Source organism: Pseudophryne corroboree, chromosome 10 (assembly GCF_028390025.1).
Source record: "Pseudophryne corroboree isolate aPseCor3 chromosome 10, aPseCor3.hap2, whole genome shotgun sequence".
NCBI lineage: Eukaryota > Metazoa > Chordata > Amphibia > Anura > Myobatrachidae > Pseudophryne > Pseudophryne corroboree.
In genome coordinates, this window is record NC_086453.1 from 95,305,668 (window position 1) to 95,319,173 (window position 13,506).

The 13,506-nt window shown below is 43.2% G+C and overlaps 1 protein-coding gene across 1 annotated transcript in view; it reads left to right on the plus strand.

Moving 5' to 3' along the window:
• Positions 1-3,177: 3,177 nt before the first annotated feature.
• BCAM (basal cell adhesion molecule (Lutheran blood group)) overlaps positions 3,178-13,506 on the plus strand; it is an 86,499-nt gene continuing 76,170 nt past the window's right edge. Inside the window, exon 1 of the mRNA XM_063942604.1 lies at positions 3,178-3,638. Within this exon, the coding sequence (XP_063798674.1) occupies positions 3,584-3,638 (55 nt within the window). The 5' untranslated portion in view covers positions 3,178-3,583. The remainder of the gene's footprint in view (positions 3,639-13,506) is intronic.

Sequence of the window (13,506 nt, forward strand, 5' to 3'; positions counted from 1 at the left end):
TGCCTGCCGTAATGTGTAAAAATGGGGACGCTGTCTGCCGTAATGTGTAACAAGGGCACGCTGTCTGCCGTAATGTGTAAAAAGGGCACGCTGTCTGCCGTAATGTGTAACAAGGGCACGCGGTCTGCCGTTATGTGTAAAAAGGGGTAATCTGCCCGACGCTATGTGTAAAAATGGGGAATCTGCCTGCCGTAATGTGTAAAAAAGGGGGGCTGCCTGACGCTATGTGTAAAAATGGGGAATCTGCCTGCTGCTATGTGTAAAAAGGAGGAATCTGCCTGCCGTAATGTGTAAAAATGGGGACGCTGTCTGCCGTAATGTGTAACAAGGGCACGCTGTCTGCCGTAATGTGTAACAAGGGCACGCTGTCTACCGTAATGTGTAAAAAGGGCACGCTGTCTGCCGTAATGTGTAACAAGGGCACGCGGTCTGCCGTTATGTGTAAAAAGGGCACGCTGTCTGCCGTTATGTGTAAAAAGGGCACGCTGTCTGCTGTAATGTGTAAAAAGAGGAATCTGTTCGCTGTAAGGTGTAAAAGGGTCTCTACCTGGTGTAGTGGTGCTACTGTGCGGCGTAATTTGAATAATGGAGACTACTGTGTTGGTATTATTTTGTGGCCACACCCCTTCCCCACGAAGCCACGCCACTATGTATTTTTGCGCGCGCCTACGGCGCGCACTGCCCCCGGGGTGGACTTGGATGGGGGGGCCCAAAGCATTTTGTCGCACCTGGGCCCACCGCTTGCTTGTTCCGCCACTGCCCTAGTGTGTGTGTACATGTGTAAGGAATATAGATTGTAAGATCCACTGGGGCAGGGACTGATGTGAATGGGCAAATATTATCTGTAAAGCGCTGTGGAATATGTGTGCGCTATATAAATAACTGGTAATAAATAAATGCGCCCATTGCTCTAATAAAAGCATTTACCAATTATAAGGATGGACACTATTTGTTCTTATGACCGCATACCCACTGTGCTTGCAGTGGGGAGCAGTGACTTCTTTTGGGTTCTGTCTGTTATATTTACTCCAGTGAATGCAACTGGGTCAGTGGCGACTTTTTCATTAATCTCCTCCCCCAACTGCATACACTGGTTACCGACACATGCTTAATGAGACTGCGGTAATCAGCTGAGGGTGCAGGGAGCGGAGGTAAGGACGACAACCTCACTGGCGGCAGCATGATGCCTCTGCACTGGGTCCTTGGTGTGACATAGCCACGTGTCCAATTTGGCCTGCACTCTAGCATCGGGGGCCTTCACAGCCCATGATGGCCCTGAACCAGACTAATGAGCTGAGAATTTAGACATTTAACTAGGGGTTAAAGATTATTTTTGTTAGCATAAGGAAGTGATAGACAAGCGGATGCAGTTCAGGGGTCACATAGTTGGCCTCCTACCCTTCATAAGAGCTACACCTTATTTTTATCCTTAGTAATAAAATATCTAATCTATTAAAGATACACCTATATGCAACATCATATCAGCTGCTGCAGGCCTCATACTTGCCTATTCTCCCGCAATGTCTGTAGAGTCCCAAATTTCAGGGATTTCTCCAAGGAATGTAGACCAGCTACATGGATCTTTCCACTTCCTTAAATAAGCGGGTGATCTGGGGGTTCGATGATGCAATTTGCAGTGAATTGTGTCATCTTGGCCCTGTTATCTGATGCCCAAGGCCCTAAATTGTGGTATACAATTGTGCAGCTGGAAGGGGGAAACAATTATGCGGTTTACAACACCATACTCCAACACATTTCACCAGGATCTCTGGGATCTCCTAGGCCAGTGGTTCCCAATCTTTGTGGAATCACGGTGCCCTAGGGTATCAGAATTTTTGTTCACGTCACCTCTAGGCCAAAAGTTTCTTATTGAGAAATGTAGAAAGAAATATTAAATTAAGTAAACTGTGTTTATATGTCATCCTAAGGTTATGTGGTGAGGGACAGGATTCACTTCTGTTTGTCCACATATTTTATGATTGGACACCACCAGCACTGGTTTTGCCTATTACATTGACAATAAATGATTTAAATTGGTCCAGGACCACCAACCCAGGGCACATCTGCAAGTGCCCCGAGGCACCCCAGGGAGCCACGGCACACAGTTTGAGAACCGCTGGCCTATGCCACAAAGTAAATACAGGTTGAGTATCCCTTATCCAAAATGCTTGGGACCAGAGGTATTTTGCATATGGGATTTTTCCGTGTTTTGGAATAATTGCATACCATAATGAGATCTCATGGTGATGGGACCTAAATCTAAGCACAGAATGCATTTATGTTACATATACACCTTATACACACAGCCTGAAGGTCATTTTAGCCAATATTTTTTATAACTTTGTACGTTAAACAAAGTGTGTCTACATTCACACAATTCATTTATGTTTCATATACACCTTATACACACAGCCTGAAGGTTATTTAATACAATATTTTTAATAACTTTGTGTATTAAACAAAGTTTGTGTACATTGAGCCATCAGAAAACAAAGGTTTCTCTATCTCACTCTCACTCCAAAAAGTCCGTATTTCGGAATATTCCGTATTTCGGAATATTTGGATATGGGATACTCAACCTGTAGTATAACATGTATCGGAGGCATTTTCATACAGGTAGTGCGGGCTGTAACAAAAACAAATGGGACAATATATCAGGAAGAAGGTGAAAAGACCATCTGTTGCCATCACTGGTATGTCCATTGCTATGCTGTCTCACTGAATAAAGCGACTGTTCTGATTGAGTCACACCCAAATTTCTCTGTGCCATAATTCCAGGACAATCTAAATCTTGATCTAACTGAAGAAGAGATGACTCCATCAGTACGGTAACTGTGCGGGCTTATACTATATCTGCCAATGAGTAATACAGTATAGTATATCACTATATATTTATATTGGGATTCATAATATTGTGCCAGCTTGATGCAGTCTGTCTCAGTGTGTGATGTCAGGCAGCAGTCTGTCTCTCAGCAACTGTACCCCACTAAGAGGGTCCCAGAAATGACTCTGAAATAGGGGTCTCTCTCTTTATTAGGGATTTGGCTAATTATAAGAGGTGCACAGTCTATTATACAGTGTGACTGGGAGCGGTCTGTTATTCAGTAGGGGGTGTCTCACGGCCGGTGGGAGGTGTAAGATGAATGCAGGGTGGGATGTCTCTGCCATAGTGGGAGCTGCAGAGTATTACTCAGTACGGGGGTCTCACGGCCAGTGGGCAGTGCAGTCTATTACTCAGTGGGATCGGTCTCGCACGAGAGAGAGAGTATAATATTCAGAAAGGGGCTGTCTCTTTCCCTGTAGGCGGTGTCTCTGCCAGTGCTGCCACTGTCCCCTTTATTCTCTCTCAGGGGTCGGCGAAAGTGACTGCCCTCCTGCAGCAGCAGCGGAGACAGCCGGGGCTGGGGGAGCTATAGAGCCGGGATCGGGTGGATATATAGGAGACACTTTCTCGGGACACCTGCTGAGCGCTCCCGGCATTGCCCTTAGGGCGTCCTCCCACCCGAGACAACAGCAGCCACTGACACTCCCACCCGAGACACCATCCCGCTGCAGCAGCCCACACCTCACTACTGCTCTCTCTATGGGACCCCCGGCTGCCCACATGGATGTGCTGCTCCTAGCCCTGCTGCTGCCAGGTAAGGGGCTGTGCCCTGCTATACTGCCATGTGCTGCAAAGTAACATGTCTGCCACAGGGGCATGTGTCACATATGTAACATGCTCACATATCTATGTCACAGGGGCATGTGTCACATATGTACCCTGCTCATATATCCTATGTCACAGGGACATGTATCATATATGTAACATGCTCACATATCTGTCACATGGGAATGTATCACATATGTAACATGCTCACATATCCTATGTCACAGGGACATGTATCATATATGTAACATGCTCACATATCTGTCACATGGGAATGTATCACATATGTAACATGCTCACATATCTATGTCACAGGGGCATGTGTCACATATGTAACATGCTCACATATCTATGTCACAGGGGCATGTGTCACATATGTAACATGCTCACATATCTATGTCACAGGGACATGTGCCACATATGTACCCTGCTCACATATCATATGTCCCATCACATATGTAACATGCTCACATATCTGTCACATGGGCATGTATCACATATGTAATATGCTCACATATCTATCTGGTAGTGTGATATTTATTACATATATAATAATGTGTAAGATATTCTGTCCTCTTGTTAATGGAATCTGTCCCAGTACAATGATGATCAGTGATCAGCTATGTATAGGACACAGGTTTATTATAATGGATTTGGATTGTAATAGTCAGGGCAGGGTATATCTGCTGTACTTACAGATGAGTGACATATTGTGATGGCAGCACAAGCCCTATTAACAGAGGGGCTGGAGTATTGACAAGCACAGTGTAGAATTACCTCTGGCTAAGCACTGTACCTTGTGCCTAATATTACAGATAGGGATGGGATGTATTTTCTTATTTGGTGTTATCATTGAGTGTTACAGTATTTGCTTTTGAATTTGTAAATAACATATCATGTAATGTGATCTTTAGGTGTGTAATGTACAATATGGTTGTTTTTGGAGAGGTGTCCATACAGTAATGTTCTAGTTAATATTTGGGGGTCTAGTATATCTGTTTTGGGGATGTTGAGCTGTATCCTGCAAACACCTTACCTATATAATGCACTGTCATGGTGCATAGAGCCTTGCAGTTACATTCAGGGTTGGTATATATATTCTAACATTATAGTACAGCCTTAATATTCCAGCCCCATGAGACATGGCTTGAGACAAACACATTCTTTTGCCATTCATTATTGATTATATTGTCCGACTTCCTCATCCAAATTAGCATTTGCTAGCTCTGCTGGGTGGCTGTTTTGTGCGTTGGTGTGTCACCCTTTTCCATCCATGCCAGGATATGCTTCAGGATATTATCTGATGTATGGTCACCTCCTGTTCTGCGAGCAACACCTTACATTTATTTTAAAGTTTTGGATCTCTCTCTTGTTCTTTCATCCAAGCAGTAAATCTTGAGATCCTTTTATCTTTGGTGACACATATTGTTCCCGTATTTTAGCTAGCCATTTATCATTCGTTACTACACTTCTCGTCCTTGCAAAACTCTTCAGAGTAGAGTACTGCTTTGTTGGGTGACGCCATTTGCCTTTACTAGACATCCCTAAAGACTCATGAGTGTTACAGTATGCGCAAAGTAACAGGGTATGGCACTTTTAGTCACCGTAGCTCCAAAGATAGCTGACTGCGCCAACAGCTTATCCAGTATTTACCTTGTACCTCCTGAAAGTAAGGTAAGTCAGTATGGAGCCATATCCTATCTATGGCCAGTGTGGCACAGTCAGCGACTGGCAGTGCCCACAACATGCTGTCTTATTACATCCTCATAATGTGCTCACAGCAACAAGTGTGAAACACACCACAAGGCAAGCCTATGGCATTTCTTATTTATTCACAAAGCGTTGCACTGTTTTCTGGGAAAAGATGTTTTTTTGTTTTTTCTCGTCGCATTTCAATTTCCTTTGTCTGCTGTGATTTGTGTCTCAGGTGGTCTTAATTTGTACCCTCTCCCTTCTGTGAGCTTCCTTCCACAATAGGAAGGGCACTACTACCTATATACAGTACTAGCTAGCTAGCCTTTGTCTTTTATCTCAGGTTGCAGTGCCTGCAGTCCAGTTATTTACACTTTTTTAGACAAAGCCTGATTTGTTGATGATTAGGTCTAGTGGTTGCATGGTGGGTGCTCATTGAACAGGTTGGGACAGGCTCTGTGTACTCTGTTATTTCACAGCAAATTCCCACATTCCAGACATGGCAAATCATCACCCTTCCCCACCTCAGGAGCCCACAGAGCCCCCTCCAACAACAAACACACACGGCCCGCCCCATAGGCACACTTGCCGCCAGGTGTGATCTACTCACAAACCCGTCTGGAATCTCAGGTGCTTCCACTGATAGAAGCACGGTCCCACCAGAGAGATTGTACCCATCATCCCCTCAGCCTTCTGCCGCCCACCTCCACTCAGAATGTCTGTTGCTGCTAAGTCTTTGTTGTCATAGGAGGTTGAAATACATAGGTGAAGTTTGAAAGGGTTAAAATAGTAGTCTTTTTCTTCTATTGGAAATGGTGGCATGCAGCACTCCGCTGATTGCCCACAGAAAGATGTCAGTGCAGGTGTATATTATGAGACACCGTGAGGTTACAGGGCAGGTAACACCTGTACAGTATGTCACTGTGCTGGAGAAACACCATTTACGTAACATCTATCAGATACAAGGATAAAGCAATACATCAGTAAAAGGCTTAATTATAGCCACTGTCTGCATTGTGTAGTAATAATAATAATAATAATCATTTTATATATATATATATATATATATATATATATATATATATAGTTTTTTTTTTACTTGATCAATTATTAAATTACATGGTTTTCAGAGGTTTTATCAATATCTTGGGATTTGTAGTTCCACAACGGGGTGCCAAAATCAGTTTGTACATCAGTCTTACAGCATAATATACAAGTTTGAAACACAAATTTTATATTATATGTTTATATTAATTCAAACACACAATCAGTAATATTGTGTTGCCATCTTTCTTTTAGGCTCTTATTCTATATATTTTTCTTCCTGCACCCCGCTTCCCCCTCCAGTTCCCAGGGTGCCACTGGCTCCCCTCTTACCTCATTGAGGCTGCCTCTCTGTTGTCCATATTGACCTCTGCTCCAAGAGCAATGGTCATTTTAAGGTCTATGTAACCCAAGGCTTATGGCATTGTAGACATTAGGATATTGTATTTGCCTGTCAAAGAATAAGTCAGATTGTTTGTGCCTTCAATGGTCAAACTAGACAGTAGGGGCATTGTAGTGTGTGGTAGAGGCAAAATGTGGATCCTGATTGAAGAGATTTTTATGGAATATTTGCGAAACTTCATAACAACCTGGATTTGTTGATCGCTCATAGGGGACCATTTATCAATAAATATTTGCAGCATATTCGGGGGTGTTTTTGGTGTATTCCTGCAAATATCATGTATCACCAACACGTTTGATGGAGAGACTGCAGCAGATATCTCTGTAAGCCTCCCCAGCAATGGCTGCAACCACGCATGAGTCCTAACACAGGAGTGTACACATTGCAGAGACCTTTTCCTGCACATTCCAACAGTATAATCGCTAATATCACGCCCAGATCTCACTGCAGATGCGATTATTGATAAATGGGCATCTTAAGACAGGATGTACTAAGCATCGCATTTTGAATGCGATACATCCCGACTCTTATCAGGTGCATAGCGGCGTTAGTAGCGCCGCTATGCACCTAGAACTGTGATTAAAATCGCAAAGGACAGCTCTTCCAAAGAGAGTTTGATAGGACTTCCGGGTTTATGACCTGGGAGTGTTTCTGTGCATGCGCCCAAGGACATGAGCACCATGGGCATGCTGGGAGGGATCTGATCGGATCCCTCTTAGAGAACACTGGAAAAAGAAGCCCATAGGCTACTGTTAGGGAATGCCATCACTTAACGGGTCCAAGATCCAGAATGGGTGTGGATTATTAGATATACTCTAAAAAAGTCTACGGTCAATGGGCCTAATTCAAACCTGATCGCTCGCTAGCTTTTTTTTGCAGCGCTGAGATCAGATAGTCGCAGCCTATAGGGGAGTGTATTTTTGCTTTGCAAGCGTGCGATCGCATGTGCAGCCGAGCGGTACAAAAAAGTTTTGTGCAGTTTCTGAGTAGCCCAGAACTTACTCAGCTGATGCGATCACTTCAGCCTGTCCGGTCCCGGAATTGACATCAGACACCCGCCTGCAAACGCTTGGACACGCCTGTGTTTTTCCAACCACTCCCAGAAAACGGTCAGTTGACACCCACAAACTCCCTCTTCCTGTCAATCTCCTTGCGATCGGCTGTGCGAATGGATTATTCGTTAAATCCATCGCTCAGCAACGATCTGCTTTGTGCCCATACGACGCGCCTGCGCATTGTGGTGCATACGCATGCGCAGTTCTGACCTGATCGCAGCGCAGCAAAAAAAACCTATAGTGCGATCAGGTCTGAATGACCCCCAATGGGTCTACCACTAATGGTAGACATGCATTAGGTCGAGAGGGTTAAAAGGTCGACATAGCATAGGTAGACAGTGGGAAAGGTCGACAGGGTCAAAATGTCAACATGGAAATGGTCGACACAAAAAAGGTAGACACAATTTGTGTTTTGTCACTTTTCTGCTACAAACAAGTCCCATTAGTGTACTGCGTCGACCTAATGCATGTCTACCATTAGTGGTAGACCTATTGACTGTAGACCTTTTTATTGCAGATCTATAAACCGGATATAGGCCAGAATGTGTAGTTTTCTGGAGTTTGGCACATATGGGACATGCCGCCAAAACTCTTGAAATTGGCATTTTTCAGAGTTTTGGCTGTATTTTGCTCTTAGTGCATCCCGCCCTTACTTTGTAAAGCAAGTATATAGGGGGTTATTCAGTATGGATCATTTCTGAGATCCTCAGTACAGTTTCCCGATATTGGGGGCGTGTCCGAGAGTGGCGAGGTCAAAGACTTTGTTGCAAGACGCAGTTTCCTTGGCCACGCAAGCCACCCTGCGGCGGGCAGCCTGAGTAAGCTGAGGCTTATTCAGCTGGCAGTCTGCTGGGAACATCACCTTCTACTGCATTTGCATTGCTATGGCTCGCATTTGCAAAACTTCCTGCGAGCAGCTTTACAAATGTGATCCATGCTGAATTAGACCCATATTAGTGTGTGAGATAGAGACTTCTTTTGAAACCTATTGCATTGTTGTGATGCTTTCAAAAAACATTCTATTTTACATGATAAGTTGGCCACTAGGTGGCATACTTATTTTACAGTGTATGGCATCTCCCACTCAGATCAATACAAAAATAATATTAGGCCTAATTCAGACCTGATCGCTAGGGTGCGTTTTTTGCATCGCTGCGATCAGGATTCTCTGTGCAGGGGTGCGATCGCATGTGCAGGAGAGCTGCACAAACAAAAGTTTGTGCAGTCTCTGCACAGCCCAGGACTTACTCATCCAGTGCGATGATCAGGGCTGGAGCTGACGTCAGAAACCCTCCCTCCAAACGCCTGGTCCCTCCTGCGTTTCTCCGGACACTCCCTGAAAACGGTCAGTTGCCACCCACAAACGGCCTCTTCCTGTCAGTCACCTTGCGATCGCCCGTGCGATGGCTTTTCTCGCACATCCCGTTTCTGCCCAGCGCCCCCCATCGTTGTGGACCGACGCGCCTGCGAATTGCGGTGCATACGCATGCGCAGTTCAGACCTGATCACAGGCTGTACAAAAATGCAGTCTGGTGATCAGGTCTGAATTACCCCCATTGTCTGTGGTGTGCATATATATTATTTTGACCCATACGGACAACCCTAATCTGTATATTATTGCCTGGCCATATTTTATTGCATAGATTGTATGGCAGGTCCCTCTTTCCTTTGTCTTTTGTACATCATTATGCTAACTGTAACTTGTATTTATGTATTTCTCTCTGTGCATTTATATACTGTCTGTATTAGTCTGTACTTACGTATTTTGTTGTACGTTTTCCCCCGTGTAAGACACTACGGAGCCCTTGTGGTGCATTATAAATAAATGATAATATTAATAATGTTATATTCATACAATGAATGTGACTTCCAGGATTTTCCTCTGAATATGATATCATTGCGACTTCTAAAGTTAATAAGTAAAGTATATATGTATAATTTATCATGGACGACATAAGAAGACCAGCCCTCTCATGAAATATATGTCTCATCTTTATTTTTCATTCAGTCAGATTCTTTTTCTCAAAGCAGGATCACATTTGGGGCCTAACTCGGGTAAGGATTGCATTTGTAAAGCTGCTGGCAGTTCTGGATGAACACATCGACTATCGGTCACGATTTTATCAGCGACTGCAGGCTGCGTAAACCTGAGCTTACTCAGACTAGCAGTCGTAGTGCGGCTTGCGAGGCCAAGGAAACTGCATCTGGGACGCCACTGCCGGGAAATGACAATGCAGAACGGGTGCTGCGCATACGCAGTTTCCCGATAAGCTTAGGTGATCCAATCTGAATCAGGCCCTTGGTGCCTGTTGATTCCAATATGGGAGAGCTTATTTGGTTCCTCATACACCATAGGGCAGTGCCGTTACCAGTTCCCTGCGTGTAACAATGCTGGGAAGTGATCAGAAAAACGCTGTCAACTAGATAGGGCACCAATCTGGTCTTGCAAGTTATGGTCCTGACTGTTCTGACAACTGCAGATATCAATTTCAACAGCTCCAGCTGTCGCAGCTGCATAAACTGCACTGTCCGTGGCTGTTGGTACAGTACTGTATATGCAGGCAGGGATTGTGTTTAGAAAAAAAAATAAAAAATAATATATATATATATATATATATATATATAAAAATATATTTTCCCATAAGCCGCTGGGAAGTTTTCACCAGCACATGTGTAGACTCACTGCAAGCGCCAGTAGGAGGGAGAGGATGATTTGTCGGATAGGTGAGTTAGTATTCTCCCTCTTTGGCGAATGCTTAGCTCACACACTGTATCGGTAATTGGTCCTAATGGCATTTCTTTGGGGGGCCGCACAGCCCTCCATGTGCTCGCCAGAGGTAGCCTGACTGCCATTAGGTACCGAGATGAGATCCTCAGACCCCTTGTGAGACCATATGCTGGTGCGGTTGGCCCTGGGTTCCTCCTAATGCAAGACAATGCTAGACCTCATGTGGCTGGAGTGTGTCAGCAGTTCCTGCAAGACGAAGGTATTGATGCTATGGACTGGCCCGCCCGTTCCCCAGACCTGAATCCAATTGAGAACATCTGGGACATCATGTCTCGCTCCATCCACCAACCATAGACTGTCCAGGAGTTGGCGGATGCTTTAGTCCAGGTCTGGGAGGAGATCCCTCAGGAGACCATCCGCCACCTCATCAGGAGCATGCCCAGGCGTTGTAGGAAGGTCATACAGGCACGTGGAGGCCACACACACTACTGAGCCTCATTTTGACTTGTTTTAAGGACATTACATCAAAGTTGGATCAGCCTGTAGTGTGTTTTTCCACTATAATTTTGAGTGTGTCTCCAAATCCAGACCTCCATGGATCAATAAATTTGATTTCCATTGATAATTTTTGTGTGATTTTGTTGTCAGCACATTCAACTATGTAAAAAACAAAGTATTTAATAAGAATATTTCATTCATTCAGATCTAGGATGTGTTATTTTAGTGTTCCCTTTATTTTTTTGAGCAGTGTATATATATATATATATATGGAGTAAAAAGGTTCTCGTGGGAGCCAATCAGCCTTTAGAATAACAATATTTAAAAGTTTTTATTCATACACAAATGAAAGGTATTTGTAACCTAAAAGTTCGTCATTGGTACAATTATCTAAAAATTCAATAAAACAATTTTACAATCTTATACATAGACATTTTTAGTTGATATGAGGAATTTACAATCAGGTGATCACAATCGGAACTTGAAAGGGACGTGTATCCAACCAGATGCTTGTGGTGGTGGCTTTGTTAACCCAATAATGCGAAACCCAATGCGTTTCGTCCGTTAGGACTTCATCAGGGGTTTACAATCCGTTTTTATGATAAAATGATTTACCACTGGTTAAGACAGGTTTAAATTCTTAATGTTACATCCAATCACATGTTCTTTTCAGATGATATGGTATCTAAATGTGCTTCATCAAAACAGAAAATTTACAATTAAGTTGAAGTCAGATGTTGTAATTTTCCCTAATCTCCTCAAGGAGAGTGGAACCCTATAATCCACCTCTGCTCCAAACAATATCACCAAAAATGGGGTTCTTTAGAGATCTCCAATCCTGAACCGCACTATTCCTTTTTCACAGGAACCGGCACAACCTCACAGGAACACAGCTACGTAGATATTGTTTGGAACAGAGGTGGATTATAGGGTTCCACTCTCCTTGAGGAGATTAGGGAAAATTACAACATCTGACTTCAACTTAATTGTAAATTTTCTGTTTTGATGAAGCACATTTAGATACCATATCATCTGAAAAGAACATGTGATTGGATGTAACATTAAGAATTTAAACCTGTCTTAACCAGTGGTAAATCATTTTATCATAAAAACGGATTGTAAACCCCTGATGAAGTCCTAAAGGACGAAACGCGTTGGGTTTCGCATTATTGGGTTAACAAAGCCACCACCACAAGCATCTGGTTGGATACACGTCCCTTTCAAGTTCCGATTGTGATCACCTGATTGTAAATTCCTCATATCAACTAAAAATGTCTATGTATAAGATTGTAAAATTGTTTTATTGAATTTTTAGATAATTGTACCAATGACGAACTTTTAGGTTACAAATACCTTTCATTTGTGTATGAATAAAAACTTTTAAATATTGTTATTCTAAAGGCTGATTGGCTCCCACGAGAACCTTTTTACTCCATATCTATTTTTGATACCTTATCTGACAGAGGGTATTTCTTAGTGGTTTGAGACTAGTGGTACAGCGCAAAAAAAGGGTTACCTCGTTTTGTAATATATATATATATATACTTAATTTTGGATATTTAATGAAGTTCAAATTGACGTTTGAAATTTTCATGACCGTGACAAGCTAGGTGGTTATGTCTCATGTAAATACAAAATAGTTACATACTGTATACAGTGAAACTATTAATTTTGACCTTAGAGATTATAATATTAGGACCTCAAAAGCTGAGCCATGACTATAAGGATTTGCTGGAAATTCTACATCTTAGACTTAGACCCGTATTTCCTTCCTTCTGCTCCTGAGGCTATGGCGGTTGCGTGCAGCGCCTGTTTCATGAACGATATTTTGTCTTCACTCATCTCAACACCAAACCAATGCTATTACCCATAACTCAAGTTGGCCTATATTGATAAATACATGCTTTAATATTATACTGTTTAGCAAATATAAATGAAATACTGTCCATGACGCAAAGTTTTTCTCTGCTATTATATTCTGCTTTCCACATTGTTAGTTGTCTTCTTTCTCCCTATCTCACCGCTTTCACCAGCACTCTATGTTCTCTTTCTTTCTGGCCTCCCCTCACCCCCCTCTCGGGCTTTCCTGAAGTGTTTAGAATTCAACAATAGACCATGTGACTATGAGACACTTATTGTGAAAAGACTCAGAGGATCCTGCCCCCCCCCCCCCCTTTGTGCGCTTTCTCTTTCCAATTCTGTGCCCTCCCTGTGTAACCCTCTGTGTACCCTATTCTAAACATTCTCTGCCCCCTCCTCGGCATGGTTCTATCTGCTTTACCATATTTCTGCTCCCTCCCTGTGTAAGCCTCTGTGTGCCCTCTTTTACAGGAACTTTGCCCCCTCCTCTGGCACTATTCTGACTGATTTATCTTGTATCTGCACCCTCCTTAAGTAAACCTCTGAGTGCCCTCTTCTAGGGGATCTCTGCCTAGTA